This window comes from Amblyomma mixtum, chromosome 8 (genome assembly GCF_055824585.1).
Source record: "Amblyomma mixtum isolate Tamu chromosome 8, ASM5582458v1, whole genome shotgun sequence".
Lineage (NCBI taxonomy): Eukaryota > Metazoa > Arthropoda > Arachnida > Ixodida > Ixodidae > Amblyomma > Amblyomma mixtum.
The window spans coordinates 147,885,946-147,906,058 of record NC_143019.1 but is presented as its reverse complement, the minus strand read 5'-3'; the positions used below and the strand labels follow the sequence as shown (position 1 = coordinate 147,906,058).

General features: G+C 48.0%; 1 protein-coding gene across 7 annotated transcripts in view; it reads left to right on the top strand.

The window, feature by feature from the left end:
- Git (ARF GTPase-activating protein GIT1) overlaps positions 1-20,113 on the top strand; it is a 240,005-nt gene that overhangs the window by 168,825 nt on the left and 51,067 nt on the right. For 6 of the 7 annotated variants that reach the window (XR_016284798.1, XM_089555368.1, XM_089555371.1 and 3 more), the window contains one exon: positions 5,111-5,237. Coding sequence is in view for 6 of the 7 variants with exons in the window: in XM_089555368.1 (XP_089411494.1) it covers positions 5,111-5,237 (127 nt within the window). In the remaining variant the exon portion in view is untranslated. The remainder of the gene's footprint in view (positions 1-5,110; positions 5,238-20,113) is intronic. The other variant, XM_089555369.1, reaches the window with a different exon arrangement.

The following is a 20,113-nucleotide window of genomic DNA, read 5'->3' as shown; positions in this document are numbered from 1 at the left end:
GAGATGCAGACAGGTGAAAATGCGTGCACTGATACTACAGCCATGAGTCCCCGCACAACGCTGAGGAGTGGTTTTGCCACCTGGTGGTCACTCTCCTTGATCTCGTGGATGGAGACTGTTGGGCTTGAGCCGCTCATTTCTGCTAGACCTTTATAGTTTTTCCACCAGTGGTTCAATTAAATTCAATTTGTTTATTTTCAGAGCAGCTCTAGACTGTAACTGTACAGGTCCCCAGGCTGAAACTTGACGAGACCCAGGGGCCATAGTACAAAACGGCAATCAACGCACATTATTAAATGATAAAAATTACCCACTCATCAAAGTTGAAGGAACATGCACAAGTGCATTAGTGCCAAACACACACATCATGAAAAAGAAACTGTTATAATACGGAAGCACATAATACGGGGCAATTGAATTCATTTAACAAACCATGATCGAAAATCATAAACCAATAAGAGCTTTCAGCATATCTGCATATCATTTCAGCCGAGGTCACAAAAAATTTTCAATTCTTTCTTAGATGAAAAAGACTCTTATGGGTATTTGTTTAGAACTGATGGCAGGTTATGTTTTGTGGATTAAAACTTGTACTGGGTGCGGAAATAGGGGACTAATCAATGTAGAGGGTTTCCAGTGCATAAATTTGTTCGCTACTGTGATGATTCCACCGGTTTGAGGAAATCAGCAGATTCTGGGGGGAAGAAATAGGGCTGGTGTTCATAACTGTGCATGAATCGGATGATGGCGTATTGTCACATAGTGGTGACTGCAGTCCGGAGAGCAGGAAGACAGCGAAAATGGCTGCGAAACAAAACACTTCCTTCGGGCGGACTTGGGCCCGCATAGACCTGAATGAGTCAACGGCGGCTTAGAAACAAGTGTGCTCAGCGGTCGTCGAACTGAATGCCCGCCGCTCAGTCTAAAGCTGATTGCGAACTTTCGTGATAAAGCGTGCAAAGTTACTAGAACATTCTGGAACTCGGCTCCGCTTGGATGCGATCAATCGAGATGAACCTAGGCGCATCTTCTTGCATCACAAACAAAGCGATAAAGCGGCGTGCTTGCAGCTTTGAAGAATGAACATGCAAACACTAAAAGATACATGGCATTACTCCCCTCTAAAAGAAACATCGACCCGATGCTTTAAAATATAAGGTAGCTACAAACAAATAAAACGGATTGTGCACAAATAAACACCGAGTGGGGAAACACAGCATCCTTTAGCACGCATAATAGTGCTTTAGATGGACGACATGGACAACTTCTGGGCATATGCGGCGTTGCTGAGACGCAGTCATTTCATGAAGGACCACTTCATAATCCAGTTCACCTAGCTGACAAAGAACCTTGTACAGGCCCAAGTAGCGGCACAAAAGATTCTCACTCGACCCATGGGGCCAATGGGCGTCCAAACCCAGACTCGGTCTCCTGACTTGTATTTCACTTTGCGCCTTCGTAGGTTTTAGCATCTGGCATCGGTCCGCTGCTGGTCTTTGATCCATAATCGTCTTCGGGCTTATTCTGTGAGTTGAAGGTAGGCAGCGGCGTTATCTTCCTCGGCAACGTTGGGCAGCATGGCGTCTAGTGTGGCTGTGGCCTGCCTGCCATGGGCAAGCCTAAAAGGTGTCGTCTGGGTGGTCTCCTGCACTGGTGAAGACTGCGTAAGGCAGAATGACATCCCAGGTCTTGTGTTCGGCATTGACATACATGGCGAGCATATCGGCGATGGTTTAGTTCAGGCGTTTCATCAGTTCGTTGGTCTGCAGATGGTATGCAGTTGTCATCCGGTGGCTTGTTTGGCTGTGATGGAGAATGGCTTGCGTCAGTTCCGCCGTGAATGCTGTTCCTGTGTCCGTGTCGCAGTGCAGGAGGCGCAGGAGGCGCCGTGTCGCAGGAGAATGCACTCTACGAAAAATTTGGCAACTTCTGCTGCTGTTCCATTCGGTAGTGCCTTGGCCTAGGGGGTCAGGTAGTCGGTCGCAATGATGATCCACTGAATTCCAGATGTTGACTTGGGAAAAGGGCCAAGTAAGTCCATGCCAATCTGCTAAAAGGTCCTTCGTAGGGGTAGTAAAGATGATTCACATTATTTGTACGGACGCATTGGACTCTGTCTTTCTGGTATGATGCAACTAAATTGAGGTGCCCACCCCGTATTTCATATTGTGATAGCTTACCGATTAAAAGGCTGTGGTTGACGGAGTCGAAGGCTTTGCTAAAGTCAGTGAACAAATAAAGAGACCGGCGTCTATGTTTTGAACTGTCTGTTCTTTAGGAAGGCTCAGTGGTTGTGGCACACGGCTGCTGACCCGAAAGACGCAGGTTGCGAATTTTGTTGGAGGCGAAATTCTAGAGGCCCATGTACCGTGCAATGTCAGTGCATTTTAAAGAGACCCAGGTGGTCGAAATTTTCGGAGCCCTCCACTATGGCGTCCCTCATAGCCTGAGATGCTTTGGGACGTTAAATCCCTGTAAACTAAACCAAACCAAGTAAAAGCAAGGTAATTTCTGATGACCGTCTTTCCTAAACCCATATTTGCAATCAGTTATTACGTTATTTTTCTCATAGAACTTGTGTAATCTGTGAAAGATGGCCTTTTCAAGTCCTTTCAAAAACATGGAGAGGATAGATAGTGGCCTGTAATTATTCACTACATTTATATCGCCGCCTTTGTGCACTGCAGTTATCCTAGCCTTTTTCATACCATCGGGAAAAATGCTTGATTCAAGAGCTAAGTTAAAAATGTGGGTAAAACAGGTGCATTCCATTACAAATTTCACTGGCCTTATTTTTATGTTAATGGGATCTAAAGCTTTCATGTTAATTATTCTAGTTAAGGAATGTATCCTAAACTTCCTCTGCGTCAGTAGGCGCAAGAAATAAACTGCGAGTGAGACTGTAGATAGTGTGCTTATGTTTGGTGGCCCTAATTTAGCACAGTGCCAGTTGCAAGTTTTACACCACACAACTCTGTGCCGTTATTGTTTTTCTCGTCGCAACAATCTCGTCACATTTGTTGCTCATGGAACATGCATGTAACGAGTTGGTGGACCGGCTCGGTGGTCGCCGTCAATGGCTAGGCACGGACGATGATGCTCCCCTGCGCAACGAACAACCGCTCCTGGAGCCGTGTCCTCTTTATTGTCTTGCTGCCTCACAAGTTCTATCCCGTCGGCACCGGGTGGCGCCACGAAACCAAAACTGTAACAATGCATTAAAGTGTAAAATGGACGTGTGAGATTCATTGGTTAATTTAAGATTAGCTTGCGAAGCAAATACAAAGTAATCCATTTTGGAAACTGCACAAAGACCGATATAGTAAATTCCTTACAGAATCTTGCAAAAATCTTGCCATTCATCGTCCAAACTGATTTCCAGCCTTGTTTACGTTTCCTACGAATAGCTGCGCTGAGAAGTTTCTTCAGGGTTCATTGACATAGATGGGGTCAGACTTGTCCAATTCGATATCAGCGTTAAGCGGTGTTCCCTTCCTCCCCATTCATGAGAACAGCATCTCGCTTTGCTCTAGGTTTGAATTGTTTATCAGCAATGCGTTTATCAGCTTCTTTCTGAGTATGGCACACCTCAGTGTCATAAGGGGTTCTTTCAGGGCACTGCCGATCTGTTTGACAGTGTCACCAACGTCTTCGTTTACCTATAAATTACTCCTCGAATTTCCAGGTTTTTACACCTGGGATACTGTGCTGCTTGTGTCGTGCCCCCTTCAAGGTCCCTATTTTTGTTTTCCGCACTATTGCACTTTTCCTGCAGTGCCGTTTTCATTTTCATGTGTGTGATTCTTGGTGACTTCTGCATTTAGATTTTCTTTTAGGTCTTTGGCATCGTGATGCGCTTACTTTTATAAACTTTAAGTTATGTTTCACTGTTCTAACTTCAACTCAGGGATTTCATTTCACAACTCTCTTTGAATAGTTTATTCAGCTGTTTTCAGTTCTTATTTCAGTTCCTGCTCCGGTTCCTCTTTCATTTTATGCTGATCCTTTGTCCTGACGCACTAAGTACAGTAGGGAGCTCTAAACAACGATGATGCGGTAGAAGTGATCACACTTGGCACCAGCGACAGTAGTATGAAAAAATTTTCTAAATTTGCACATACCTGCGGCCAAGAGTGCAGCAATGTTTTGAGGGCGATGAGCACTGTTTGCGTCGCTGCTGCCAAGTGAGGGTCAATGGAAAGGAGGGCTCCTCCTTTTGTGGCCAGTAGCAGATCACGGGGTGCAGCAGGTCACCCAGTGCAGGCAGTGGGTATCGCTCTCCGATGACATCGTTGCCTGATAGTGAATCAGTTCTTCACACGTGCCGCATCGCAGATGGCAGGAAGAACGGCACAGCTTGTAACTCTGTGGGAAGAAGTCCTGCGGCATAGATTGCAGCAATGTGTTGGTCAAATGTTTAGGGGGATCCGCCAAGGTGGAGTAGATTTGTAATAAGGGAGCAAGTGCTCATTGATGTCCACCTGAGTGCAGCCATACGGCCACAGAGGAAAGCTATACAGCGTTCTCAGAAAAAGAAAAATTTGTACTGATCTGGGGTTCGGACCCTTGACCAGCGATTCACCGGAGCAGTCGCTGTACGAATTGAGCTAACTGGGACGGCAAGCTTTTGGTAGAGCGAATTGGTGAATAACTCTTAAGTGAGAGTCAAGAAGTAATAAGGGAGTAAGTACTCGCTTATTGGCAATGTGCTGAGTACGATGAGCGCTGTTTATGCTGCTGCTGCCGCCAAGTGAGTTGCAATGGAAAGGACAGCTCCTTTGGTACGTTAAGCTTCTTGAAACCAAAACCCTGTTATGTACATGTGTGTATACTATACTTTTCACCTTGAATAAAAGTTGAAAGTAGTGCCTGTGAGTGTTTTTCGCTGTCTGTCTCTGCTGTATTTATTTTTGTAGTATGTGGAAGCGCATGCTCAGCAACGTGTTTCATTGTTCTGTAAATGCATTGGAGCACAGTCTTCTCAGTGGTTGCAAAAGATGTTTGTATTGTCGAAAACCAATGAAAGCACGAATTCGTTTGTGGCTGTGTGGCTGTTGAGTGCCCCCAGGAGGAGGGTGTGTGGTGGCACAGAGCATGTCCCCCCATGCAGGGTGGCCGGCAGCAGCTGTGGCAGCGGCTGAGTGACCTGCAGCAGGAGCAGGTGGCCCTGCGTCTGGAGGTGGACTCCCTGCGGGCCGCCCTGGGCAGCCAGCCGGCCGGCCACCAGCCACAGCGAGGTACGCATCGCTAGCACACTGCATTTTTAAATGCCTTAGGCCTTTCTTTTGACCTCTGTGCAGAGCGAGGTGTAGTAGGAATCAAACATTGCACATGCTGCTGTCCTGGCATATTTTCTAGTCGCGCATTTTCGCTGTCATGCTATGGGAGAGCTTCATGGGCTTCACTGAGGGGCATCACTGAGGGGCGGGAGCCGTGGATCAAGTCCTTTTCTGCGTTGAGGTTGTTTGATTTGTGTGCACTTGTTTTTCGTTGGTCGAGGAGGCACAGCAGAAAAAGTCTCGTTTGTCCTCCTCTACCCCAGGGTGGCATGACAATAAATGTTTCCTGTTTTCATCGACACCAGCCCCCCTTTTGCGACAAGCAGACTAGCGAGGATTGGTGAGGGCAATTTTGGCAATTGTGAAGAGTGAGTTCACAAGTTTTAATGATTGCAAATGACGATCCAGTGTAGCTCCGGCTACAGTGGCCTGAAATCAACTGAAATCACACAAACGATTAGTGGGAAGTGCTGGTCTGACCTGATTTGCCGAGCAATGCTGGTATCTGGCCAGCAGGGGCGCTGACATCATTTTAATTATTTCAAACGGTCCCTGAATGCACTTGTAGATACAACAACTTAGAGTAAAATCAGGATTTAAAATCAGCCAATGGCCTGTAGCGCACCATCATGGTCCAGCCACAGAAGACGACGACAGTCCATACACGCACAGACTGGATTGCATGGCTTGCTTAACTGGATGCCAGCAGCATGCTGTCCTGTTCCTGCCTGGCATCCTGCCAAATATATTTGTAGAGACCAGACGTTGACTTGTGTCTGCGATTCACCTCCACAAGTTTGGTGACCCGGATGTGATGCGGTGCTGGCAGAACAAGACCTTGATGGTGAGGAACCAATGTTCAGAGTCCAGTGACCAGAATTCGGGGAGCTCCAGGGCAGAGACCACGGACTCGTGAGGTGGCAGCGTGAGAGGCGACGGAGACGGTACAGGAGTGGAGGGATCCATGGCCAGGGCTTACGCAATGGAAGGTAGGCGGGGTCACGAGCTCTGGGCAGTGATAGGCCTAGCGAAGCGGCTGATGCAAGTGCAGGGCAGGAGCAGAGAACAAAGACACGAAGTCCGGAGTCACCAAATTTGTGGAGACGAATCGCAGACACCAGTCGTCGTCTGGTCTCCTCAGATATATTCATCTCCACAGGCCCGTAAGAGTAACGGAATGGATTGCGAGGGAAGACAAGCATAGCAGGGGGGCAGCAGAAAGTTGGATGGGCAGAGGACAGGGTTAATGGGAGAAGTATGGGAGAGGCCTCATTGGGGAAGTTGGCGGGCATGCCAAGAGCCGGCTGTGTGTTGTTCTCATCTTTGGGCGCTGTGCAAGAGAGGTAACCAGCACGGGTGATGAAGTAAGGTCAGGAGATGTATTTCATGCCATGGTGAATAGCGTGTACTCATTTAGCGCGATGTGCACGAAACAGGCAGCAGATATTGCAATGGGTGCCACGGGAGCAGTGGCCAAGTGGTGAGGTGTCGTGTCTGCCACCCACACCACCACATGTGCTGGGGCCCAGGACACAGAAGAGGGCCAGGGACCAGAAGGATGAAATGAGGGGGGGGGGGGCATTCATGGCAGGAAGCAGAAGGGCTTCCCAAGGGGCATGGCACTGCTGCTTTCTTTGTGCCCGGCCTGCTCCTGAGCAGCGATGGGGACAGGGGCCACACAGGGTGATGGGGGCTTCCCTTCACTGCCCCGGCGGAAAGAGGAAGCCATCCTGGCAAGGAGGGGGCCGTGATGTGGTTTGAGGCAACTCGTGTGGACAACGTCAGTGTCACCACTTCAGTTGTGTAGATTGCAGGTGACGTACGCTCCAAGATGCGGTAAGGGCCGCTGTTGTTGGCAGAAAATTTGGAAAGAGGCCAGTGAAGAAGGGAACAGCAGGCTAGCCACCTCTGACGGAGCGAGCCAGCTGCTCAGCATGGCGGGTGACATCAGAAAGGGGTATTCATCATGAACCCAAGAAACTTTATTCGAAAAACCAAAACAGCCTCCAAAAACATTGTATGCACCGAGAAATCAATGCACCAACACCACTCTGTCCGAGGTGCCAGCAAAGCCCTAATTCAGAGAGAGTCTGCACAAGTCTACAAACACTGTTTGCCTGTTCCCAAAGAACGTAGAGAAAAAGCCCAAGGCATTACCTACAGAATTTCTTGCGCCAACACAAGCTACATCGGCAAAACTAGAAATCTAAAAGAGAGAATTCGGCAACGTAAAAACGACGTCTGCAACTTTGCAAGAGAGCTCACTCATGTGGCACAACGTTCTGAAAACTCAGACCAAAGAGTCAACTGTGATGAAACCTGCATTGTCAGAACTGTAACAAATTACTACCAAAACAGGCTCTTGCACAAATCCTGGCACATTCATACTACCCTGAACAACATCAACCGCAAAAGAGGAAACCTTCCCACAGTTACGCACAGGGACTCCACTGTGCAGCTTAAAGAAGAAAAGTCACCCACCCCGGCACAGTCCGACAACAGCCGCCTAGACTTGAGGGTGGTGGTGCTCCCATGCATACTTACAGACACTGCCCCCAGTCAACCCTGTAGAAGGAGCCGAGCCAGCTCTGAAAGGTTGGGCTTTTAAAATAAATTACAGTGTTTGGTTAGAGGTGTGTGTCAGAGTTTATTATAAATGTGCCAAGAATTGTGTTCATTGGCAACAAAGCGGCCTGCACGGTTCTGTATGCATTTTCAGTGAACTGGCAATGTATCAAAGTGGGATGAGGGATTGGGCAGGTTGGCTGTTCACTGTGAACACGAAGGATGCACCACATGTGGTGTCTCCTTCGTATTGTCCGCGTTTCCGAGCGCTGCAGACTTCATTGTGTGGAAGTGTGTGGCTGGGCAAGTTGGTGCCAGAACATCTTGGACAAAGAACAGCGCAAAAAAAGACAAGACAAAAAGAATTAGCAGTCACACACGAGCGCTGACTAGCAACTGATTGTATTTAGTGCGTGTAAATACACGAAACGAGGGAAGAAGGGGAAGCCAACAGCAAAAGCATCATGAATTAACATGTGCCAACTCGTGGCGAGACAGTGATTGTACATGAAGCCCCTGAGCGCGCAGTGACAAGGGCTTCACAGATTTCCCTCATTGCTGCATTTGAGGACTGGGCACTGCTCAAAAAGTGGAACGCAATTTCCGCACAATTTATAGTGGAGCGCTAGCTTGCTTCTAGAAGAGTGCGGTGAGGGGCTAGTTGGTACGACATTATGAGAACAAAAGTAACTGCGCAAAAGGACGGGACAAGAGAAAGAGAACCACACGGGACACACGCAGACTGACAACTGATTTATTCCACCTACTCCTCTTTCCTTCAGCAGCAAAGCGCATGCGCACCAACCACAAAAACAAAAAACAGAAGCGACACTCAGCTCGTGGAATCAAGGAACTCGAACTCCTTGCGGTACAGGTGTACGGAAGCATCGCTAATGCACTTATCAGGCCCTAACCTCGCGATTTCCAAGGCCTCGATAATTTCTCGTTCTTTCTTATCCCTCGAGCGTCCGATAATCTTAGTCCTATCGAAAAGCGGATTACAATCTCTGTCATCATGCTTGCAAGTGTGACAATGCTTAGGCAGATGCTGCCCCCTTGAATCTTCTAAGGAATTTGCGTGCTCTAATAATCTAATGTTGACGCAGCGGCCAGTTTGCCCTATGTAGAACCTACCACAACTCAGGGGAATCTGGTAAATTACATTGCATGTACACTGGACGAACTTATTCCTGTGGTTAATGCCACACTCAACCTTCTTTTGCTTATCTTTTCTCGCCAAATTGCACAAACGCGACAACTTGCAAGGTGCAGAAAAAATGACGTCAACGCCGAATTTTCCGGCGACCCTCTTGAGGCCGTGCGAGACCCTGTGAACATAGGGCGTAACTTCATACTTCCGCCTCTCCTGTGCATCCGCCCCCAGAGTTTGGGCGGAAGGACTTCAACAGGGACTCAGCGACAGCCTGAAGAAGGGCCAGCGGAAAACCAGCAGACCTAAGGCGATCAGCCTGAGCCTCAAAGCTAATCTGAACTTTATGTGGACAGGACTTGGCTAATGAAGCCCTGAGGCAAGTTGATACAATACCCCTCTTGACCAGCTTCGAATGGCACGAGTTAAAGGGTAAGAGTGCCTTTTTCGACCTAGGCATGTACGCCCAGCAGAGGTGGTCAGGATCGTTAAAAAATAATTTTAAATCTAAGAATTGCAAACAAGAGTTTTCAGGAAGTTCAATGGTAAAATTAAAACTCGGAAAGGCTGACTTAAAAGATGCTAAAACCTCCATTGCCACCTGGGCCAAGTCGTCGTTGTGGTCAATATTTAAAAGGATTAAAAAGTCATCCACTTATCGGAAAACTCGAACGATACGGTCGTCAGATAGTACCCGCGATAGCGAGCGGTCAATTTCAGCTAAAAGGATTTCCGATAAAACTGGGGCTACACATGACCCGATGCAAATTCCGCATTTCTGCACGTAAAATTTTTCCTGAAAACTCACAATCGTTGAAGTAAGATAAACCTTAAGCAATTCCAAAAAACCTTCAACAGAAATACCGCACGCATTCTGGAAAGACACAGCACCAGAACGTTCGATACAGTTCCGGACTGCACGGAACAGGTCATCGTGGGGAAGGGAGTAGAACAACTCTTCGGTGTCAACCGAGAAGCCCGAGTTAACATCGCAGAGGCTATCCCCTAACATTTCGGCCACTCGGTCTGAGCTGCTGACCTTGTACGGATCGTCGGGTGCCAGACTTCCCAGATGGCGCTGAAGGTAGCGACTGACCACAGCTTGCCAGGATCCAGTTTCTGTAACAATGGCTCTAAAAGGGCATTCTATCTTGTGGCTCTTGGCACTGAAGAACACAGTGAGCACTAGGACCTTGTTTTTCCCCACTTCACTTTTTAGCTTGTCGAGTTTCAAATCCCTTAACAGTGCACCCGCCTTTGCCTTTGCTTTAGACAGATCCATGGTGAGATCTGTGGCAAGCTATTTTAGGAACTCTGACCTCGCTTTGATGATGGCCGACAAAGAAGGAGGCTTTGTGGTTATGCCTCAGAAGCTTTTTAGTGACAAGGCCATGACATCTGTCTTAAAGAACTTTGAGAGAACAGATCTAAAGCCGTCTAAAGCAAAGGCAAAGGCGGGTGCACTGTTAAGGGATTTGAAACTCGACAAGCTAAAAAGTGAAGTGGGGAAAAACAAGGTCCTAGTGCTCACTGTGTTCTTCAGTGCCAAGAGCCACAAGATAGAATGCCCTTTTAGAGCCATTGTTACAGAAACTGGATCCTGGCAAGCTGTGGTCAGTCGCTACCTTCAGCGCCATCTGGGAAGTCTGGCACCCGACGATCCGTACAAGGTCAGCAGCTCAGACCGAGTGGCCGAAATGTTAGGGGATAGCCTCTGCGATGTTAACTCGGGCTTCTCGGTTGACACCGAAGAGTTGTTCTACTCCCTTCCCCACGATGACCTGTTCCGTGCAGTCCGGAACTGTATCGAACGTTCTGGTGCTGTGTCTTTCCAGAATGCGTGCGGTATTTCTGTTGAAGGTTTTTTGGAATTGCTTAAGGTTTATCTTACTTCAACGATTGTGAGTTTTCAGGAAAAATTTTACGTGCAGAAATGCGGAATTTGCATCGGGTCATGTGTAGCCCCAGTTTTATCGGAAATCCTTTTAGCTGAAATTGACCGCTCGCTATCGCGGGTACTATCTGACGACCGTATCGTTCGAGTTTTCCGATAAGTGGATGACTTTTTAATCCTTTTAAATATTGACCACAACGACGACTTGGCCCAGGTGGCAATGGAGGTTTTAGCATCTTTTAAGTCAGCCTTTCCGAGTTTTAATTTTACCATTGAACTTCCTGAAAACTCTTGTTTGCAATTCTTAGATTTAAAATTATTTTTTAACGATCCTGACCACCTCTGCTGGGCGTACATGCCTAGGTCGAAAAAGGCACTCTTACCCTTTAACTCGTGCCATTCGAAGCTGGTCAAGAGGGGTATTGTATCAACTTGCCTCAGGGCTTCATTAGCCAAGTCCTGTCCACATAAAGTTCAGATTAGCTTTGAGGCTCAGGCTGATCGCCTTAGGTCTGCTGGTTTTCCGCTGGCCCTTCTTCAGGCTGTCGCTGAGTCCCTGTTGAAGTCCTTCCGCCCAAACTCTGGGGGCGGATGCACAGGAGAGGCGGAAGTATGAAGTTACGCCCTATGTTCACAGGGTCTCGCACGGCCTCAAGAGGGTCGCCGGAAAATTCGGCGTTGACGTCATTTTTTCTGCACCTTGCAAGTTGTCGCGTTTGTGCAATTTGGCGAGAAAAGATAAGCAAAAGAAGGTTGAGTGTGGCATTAACCACAGGAATAAGTTCGTCCAGTGTACATGCAATGTAATTTACCAGATTCCCCTGAGTTGTGGTAGTGTAGCGCCCGGCGACGCTATAACGCGCTGGCGCTGAGATCGGCGTTCCCGCGCTAGAGGAAAATAAAGATGGACAGCGCGTGCTGGGCGCACACGCCCGGCACGGGCAGTCCGGAACTAGAAGCCTGCCACGCTGGTCGTCTCTCTCTGGTGCTCCGCTGCGACCCCGCAATTCCTCAACAGTGGTGACCCGGACGTGATACATAGGGCAAACTGGCCGCTGCGTCAACATTAGATTATTAGAGCACGCAAATTCCTTAGAAGATTCAAGGGGGCAGCATCTGCCTAAGCATTGTCACACTTGCAAGCATGATGACAGAGATTGTAATCCGCTTTTCGATAGGAATAAGATTATTGGACGCTCGAGGGATAAGAAAGAACGAGAAATTATCGAGGCCTTGGAAATCGCGAGGTTAGGGCCTGATAAGTGCATTAGCGATGCTTCCGTACACCTGTACCGCAAAGAGTTCGAGTTCCTTGATTCCACGAGATGAGTGTCGCTTCTGTTTTTTGTTTTTGTGGTTGGTGCGCATGCGCTTTGCTGCTGAAGGAAAGAGGAGTAGGTGGAATAAATCAGTTGTCAGTCTGCGTTTGTCCCGTGTGGTTCTCTTTCTCTTGTCCCGTCCTTTTGCGCAGTTACTTCTGTTCTCATAATAGCTTGCTTTTGTCAAGATGCGTCGTCACTAGAAGGTATGGTTCCCATTCCGGTCTTGTGCCTGGCATTGCCTTTGCATTCAGTGCAAAAACAGGTTGCGCAGGGGCCGACAGGGATGGCATCAGGTGCAAGCTGGTGCTTATTGGCGATGCCATTGAGAGACTCCTCAGAGTATCACCGCAGGCATCTCCGACCACGAAGCAGTGCTCTTCAACATGGTGTGGCCGCCTGCCCTTGAGTGAAGGAAGCCGTTCCTGGACTTTAACAATGCCCTGGACGAAAGTATTTTAGATTTATTGGAGCAAGGCTGCGATCAATCCGTCGGAAGGCATGCGGCTGGTCTCATGAATATCAATGACCTATGAGTGCACTTCAACACTACTATACATGAACGTATCGCAAGATACATGCCGAAGAAATATAGAAAAATGAATCGCACGAGTCCGTGGATTACGCGTGAAGTGATCCAGCCTAAACGTCTCATCAAGCGCCCAGGATCCACACGATTTAGAACAGCCCCTTCACACTGAGCTGGGCGTGAAAATAAAACAATCTAAGTATAACCTTTTTAATGGTAAGATGCACGAGTTTCTCACTACAGGCCCCGCAAAATTTTGGACACACTTAACACAGAAGAAGGATCCAGTTTAGTGAAATTGGTTTGAATCACAGGGAAATTAATGATCTTTATTGCATTGCATCAGCTTTCAATGATTACTTTTCTTCAGTGTTTGCAACGGATAGTAGGTACAACCCTGAATTTCAGTCTCCGTGCCTTATCTTGCCAGACTTTCTCATTTCTGCCGAAGGAGTTGTTTCCGCCCTGCTTAAATTAAACGCAAGAAAGTCCAGGTGCCATTCCAAATGCGTTTCTCTCCCGCTACACAGAATGGCGTGCTAAATACCTTGTGGCCGTTTACAATGTAAGCCTTTTAAATTCGGAAGTTCCAGCTGATTGGGAGGTTGCAAAAATCATCCCCATTCACAGATCCAGCGACAAACTTTGGGTAAATAACTACAGGCCAGTTTCACTAGTATGTTCTTCGGGTAAGATTATGGAGCATTTCATTTTCAAGCACTTGAGTTCTTTTTCAGGAATTAGCAACTTTTCTAGTAGTCAGCATGGGATTTGGTGTGGCCTGTCCACTGTAACACAACTGATTCACACAACCAATGACTTCTTGGCATGCCTTGATGAGGGTTGGCAAATAGATGCAATATTTCTATATTTCGCGAAAGCCTTTGACCGTGTTTCGCACCATAAGCTGATGGCAAGATTCCGACATCCACTGCAGAATCAGCGTCTTGTTCAGTAACTTGACTCCTACCTTTTACGTCCAGATCTCTGGTTCCAGTTCTCCACCAGCTTCAGTTCTCTCGGGAGTCCCCCAGTTCTCTGTGCTTGGTCCATCTCTGTTCCCTGTTTATTTAAATGACTTGAGTTTCAATTCCCCAGTGCTCAGGATCATAGTATATACTAAACCTGTCGGGGGGTTTCGAGGTGGTGCCTGTCCTGGCAAATGTCTTTAAACACATCCAAGTGTGCACAAATGACAATTATGCGAAAGAAGCATGTTCATAATTACACTAGAGCACTGCACTGAGGCCTGGGCCCGTGACTTCAAGCCCGGGTCCGGCCCAGGCCTGCTAAATAATCGCTCTAGCGAGCCCGGCCCGGCCCGTGAATCCCGGAGTGAAGCCCAGCCCGTCTCACAGCAACGCTTGAGATATACTGCTCACTCTGAGCAAGTAGGCCGATAAGGAACTGGCCGGCAAAGGTTCTGAAACCACAGTTTGGCTTGCAGAAAGTTGGTTCTTTTTAACCCAGAAGGAAGTGATTAAGAGTAGTGCTCGCCAGGCCCGTCTTTTGGACAGTGATCTCGTGTAGGCGCGCAAAGATAAACTCGGAAGTTCCGAGAGCCAAATAAAAAGGGCTGCATACGCGCGTAATAGACTACTTTGCATTCCCCCATGATTTCAATCAGTTATATTCTGCCGCCCGCGATGTATAAACATTAAAGCTGCCTAGCAACCAGTAGGATGACATTTTTTTAATGAATGCGATCTCACAGGTTTAACTCATAGCCGAACTGGTCGCCTTTCAGCAGAAACGAAAATCTAAACGGCTTGAGTATTTCACGGTGTGTGTTTTGAAGACTATAAGCATCCTAAACTGCTATGTCCTTCCCGAATGCATTTCTAATAGTGTATAGGTATGTTTTGGGATGACGAACGATGAATGGACAATTAAGACCGGTTGAATTATACTCTTGCTCGTGGAGCAAAAGATAACGCGCGAACCACGTGATAACTTACAGGGCAAAACACTTGTCATGTCAACCAGGCTGATGAAGCGAGGAGGGATAGATGCGGTTATGAGACGAGATTTACAAACTCTCGCGAGCTTGTATGGCTATTTCATTTACGAGACGTTCCGGTCAGCTGATCAAAAAGAAAACCAAACGCGCTTGAGTTTGTGAATTTTCTCATAGGAGAAAAATATAGCTTTAAAATAAAAGCTATATTTTGGGGGCTTCAGGGCCCAAGGGGAGTCAGGCTGTGAGAGACATCGAAGCAGAGGGCTCCGGGTCATTTCGACCACCTGGGTTTCTTAAACAAGCAGCGATACTACAAAGTACATGGCTGTCATGCGTGCCGCCTAAACAGAGATGCGGCCGCCGAGGCTAGGAGGAAACCCTGCTTCCTCGGCTCAGTAATCAAGCGCCTTGACCACTAAGCCACCGTGGTGTTGAAATAAGGAAATAAATAAGTCAATAATAAATAATGATAATAATAATGAATAAAGCGTAGCTTTTTCCCGCGCGTACCATAACCCATAGCTCATCCGCGTCGCTGCTCCAATGCCGCAGTTGTGTACTTCACTCTGCAATAGTGAACGAATAGTCGGACACCAGCCGTTTTTGTACGGACCCAAGTCCGACTCAGGTCCGCAGCTTTAAGCCCGAGCCCGGCCCGGGCCCGCAACTTCAGGCCCGGCCCAGGCCCGGGCCCGAGCCTGTGCAGTGCATTAGCAGTACATGATGCTACAATAGCGCAAAAGGAACACAAGGGACGGAAAGGAAACGACGCAGACAAGCGCTAACTTGCAACTGGGGTTTATTGCTGAAACACGCAATATATACAAGTCACTTTGAAAAACACAACAACATAAACACGCAGTCCCTCCTTAGAAGCCCAAGTTAGAGGGAAAAAAAAATGGAACGGTAAGCATCAAGCGCCACTCACCGCTGTGGAAGAATCAGTTAAAAAATACGTTATCAGAAAAGGATGTCAATGCAATGCTGAGGCAAAGAAGCCGATTTCACAGTCTGCCATGGTAACAGCTGCTCGCTGATACACGGATTCCTACATTTCCTAATATGATATGCCTCCATTATCTCGCGTACGCGCTGATTGTGAGGTCTGAAAAGTATGAGGGTACTAGAAAAAACCGGTGCACAATTTTTCTTCTTTTGCTCTTCTTTTTTGCTGCATTCTCGGCAATGCTCAGGAAGATTCCCGTAATGATCTTTCAGGGAATTACGGTGTTCACTCAGCCTAACGTTGAGGCATCGCCCCGTTTGCCCTACATAGACAGCTCTGCAAGACAACAGTAGTTTGTACACTACACCCAAGCTGCAGGGTACAAACGGGGTGCGGTGCCCAACGGTGCACCCATGCCTGTTTCGCTTGTCGCCACCACCTTCTTGCCTGTTCCGAATCAGAGAGCACGAACTGCTCAACTTATTTGGCCCGGAAAAAACCACTTGGACACCACAGTGACTCCCTACCTTCTTCAGCCCATGTGCCATTCTATGCATGTAGGACACCACGCCGACCTTCTGGCGCTCCCGTCTAGCATCTTGGGATTTGTGTCCCCCTTTAGTCCATCACACCAGTTTGCCACAAGTCATCAAGATGGGAAACCCTGATTCCTTGAGCCTGTTCGCCTGTGCAGAGACGCTCTTTTGCAAGGAGTGAATGCAATATTTTGTGATGGCTGCCTTAACGCAGGGCGTCGCAATACCATTCTTTTTTGAGTGCCCCGAGGTAGGTGTGTTGCCCCGAGGCAACACACCTGGGCCAAATGTTGAGTAGAACAGAAAACTGGGCGAGTTGGTGAAGGTTCAACATTATGTACAGCGCGAAAAACTAAGACAGGGGAAGAAACACGCAAACAAACAAGCGCTGACTATCAACTGAAAATTTTATTAGGAAACTCGTGGTTATAAAGGCTTCAACCCTGCACGCGCAGGCGCACAAAGCCTGAAACAACAAAACAACAAAAACAGCAAAACCGAAACAGCAAACCAAACCACACGTGTGCATTAGCCTCATTGCACTGCCGCAGTACTATCAATATATTCCAGTTCTACCTGGTGTAACGCCACCGAAGGTTTAGCAACACATGGAATGCGCGATGTGGCGATCAGATACGCCTCTACTATTTCCCGGCACTTCTGATCCCTGTGCCTGAAGACAACGTCAGCACGCCCCAAGTCAGGAGTACACACGCTGTCATTTTCCTTACTGCAGTCACGGCAGTGCAGAGCGAGATTAGAAGAAGCGGCAGACGTCCCCAGCGACCTCTCGTGTTCTCTCAGGCGAACGTTGAGGCACCTTCCAGTCTGCCCATAATAAATTTTCCCACATGATACGGGTATTCTGTACACAACGCCCATGTTGCACGGCACGTATCTGTTGGCGTGTCTGACAGCGCATGCTCCTGCAATGGGCCTCGACTCTTCCATCCTTCTCCTGACCGCGGCACAAATCCTGCCAACCTTATTTTCAGCAGTAAAAACCACTTGTATGCCAAACCTGCCTGCGACTTTCTTCAGACGATGGGAGACCCCATGCATATATGGAATGGGAACAACCTTTCTGTGGTCGGAACTTTCCTGGGCTTTTTGGCAACCCCCTTTGATCTTCACCAAGAGCCTCTCCACCAGACGCGCGAGGCTCTGTACCGGAAAGCCAGCCTCTTTGAGCCTAGAAACCTGTGCGTAGAAGCTTTCCTCTACCAAGTGTGGGCAGGACTTCTTCAACGATGACCCAAGGCATGACATTGCTATGCCATCTTTAACAAGCCTCGAATGACCAGACTCGTGGCTGAGAAGGGGTTTCTGAGATCGTGGTGCATATTTCCAACACACGTGATCTTCCGTAAAGAACATATTGATGTCTAGAAACTGTATATGTCGACTATCTGGCAACTCAAAGGTAAATTTCAAGCCTTGTCCCTTTTCCTTAAAAAGTTTTAACACGTCTACCGAGGTTCTCATGTCACTCCCTTCTCTAATGAACACCAGGTAGTCGTCCACATACCGGAACACTTTGGTTGCTAGAAGCTTGATATCTTCTTCGAGGGCCCTGTCCACCATCCCAAGGAATATGTCGCTGAGGATTGGGGCAACTCTGGAGCCTATACACACCCCCGACCGTTGAACGAAGCACCGATCGTCCCACTTCACGAAGGTCGAAGCCAGATAAAAGGAAAGCAGTTCAAGAAAACTGTCAACAGCGACACCACTGGCATTCAGAAACGCAACCTCATCGTTGTCCTCAGTTATGCACTGTTTCACTGCCTTCAACAGGCTGTCATGTGGAAGCGAGTAGAAGAGGTCCTCCACGTCAATGCTCAGCGCAGAGGAGGTCCCTGGATTCTGCTGCGCAAGGAACTCAATAACGCTACTAGAACCTGGGATTAGGAACGGGTCCACAATCTTCAGAGACCTCAGTTGCTTCTGTAAAAATCCCGACACCTCATACTGCCACGTTGACTTTTCGGAGACGATAGCGCGGAACGGAAGCCCAGGAAAGTTCCGACCACAGAAAGATTGTTCCCATTCCATATATGCATGGGGTCTCCCATCGTCTGAAGAAAGTCGCAGGCAGGTTTGGCATACAAGTGGTTTTTACTGCTGAAAATAAGGTTGGCAGGATTTGTGCCGCGGTCAGGAGAAGGATGGAAGAGTCGAGGCCCATTGCAGGAGCATGCGCTGTCAGACACGCCAACAGATACGTGCCGTGCAACATGGGCGTTGTGTACAGAATACCCGTATCATGTGGGAAAATTTATTATGGGCAGACTGGAAGGTGCCTCAACGTTCGCCTGAGAGAACACGAGAGGTCGCTGGGGACGTCTGCCGCTTCTTCTAATCTCGCTCTGCACTGCCGTGACTGCAGTAAGGAAAATGACAGCGTGTGTACTCCTGACTTGGGGCGTGCTGACGTTGTCTTCAGGCACAGGGATCAGAAGTGCCGGGAAATAGTAGAGGCGTATCTGATCGCCACATCGCGCATTCCATGCGTTGCTAAACCTTCGGTGGCGTTACACCAGGTAGAACTGGAATATATTGATAGTACTGCGGCAGTGCAATGAGGCTAATGCACACGTGTGGTTTGGTTTGCTGTTTCGGTTTTGCTGTTTTTGTTGTTTTGTTGTTTCAGGCTTTGTGCGCCTGCGCGTGCAGGGTTGAAGCCTTTATAACCACGAGTTTCCTAATAAAATTTTCAGTTGATAGTCAGCGCTTGTTTGTTTGCGTGTTTCTTCCCCTGTCTTAGTTTCTCGCGCTGTACAAATGTTGACATGGGCAAGACGGGATACCCACTTGGCTGCTGCCAATTTTTCAGCAGGTGTAAGGACAATCTCAAAGCCGAATTTCAGCCCAAGTCTGAGTAGATCTCTGTGCTCGTCTGGGATGTCCCTATCGCCTAGGATGATGACATTCCCTCTTGGCTTGTTGTCCTTATTTCATCGTCGTAGCGTTGGAATTCCACAGCAACGCCGTGAAGTTGCGCACCAGCTCCTGAAGATCCTGTCCTTCTTAGTTTGGCCGCATGCGACTCGAAGCGTATCCTTGAAGAAACAGGCCGGCCAACAACCACTCTCACCTCAGGAGTCGGCATAACCTTCTGCGGGGACCCGCTGATGGCTGCAGAAACAGCCTGAACGTCGGGTGGACACAGTCCGTATCGAAGGTGCCATCCTAGCCTTGCAGACACACACAGCAATGAGTGCCAGATCGCAGCAGGGTCAGTGAAGTTAAGGTTATTAAAAGAAAAAGGGCCCAGTGAACTAGAAATAACATTAAGCAATGCCGAAAGTTGGGCAAGTTGGATAACGTTCATGATGTAACAATAGCGCAAAAGGAACATGAGGGACGGATAGGAAACGACGCAGACAAGCGCTAACTTCCAACTGGGATTTATTGCTGACACGCGCAATTTATACAAGTCACTTTGAAAACATAAAAACATAAACAAGCAGCCCCTCCTCAGAAGTAACAAGTGAAGGCAGGCTAGCTGGTGGTTGACAAAACTACCCTCTTTATCAGAGATCATTAAGATCATTTATCAGAGATCTTTATCAGAGATCATTCTGCTTAAGGTACTTGACAGTCTTTTTTACATGAAGTTTTTGTTTCTGTTGTGAGCGTTCCCTTGCTGCGTTCCCTTGAGTTCCCTTGCTGCGTCGTTTTGCGCGGTTGCAATATCAGGGGTGGAAGTGCTGCGCCAATTGCACCATGCTGTGCCAATTTGATCTCCTGCGCCAAGCTGCGCCTAAACGGCAATTTATGCCCATTGCAAGTATACAGAGCCAAATTTAGCGTAGTGTTATTGTCGGCTGGGCAACACTGGCGCTCGCTATGAAACGGACGCAACCGCATTCGCATCGACAGTTTCGTTAGCTTGTGCTTGTCAGCGCGGCTGTCACAAATGGCTTGTACAA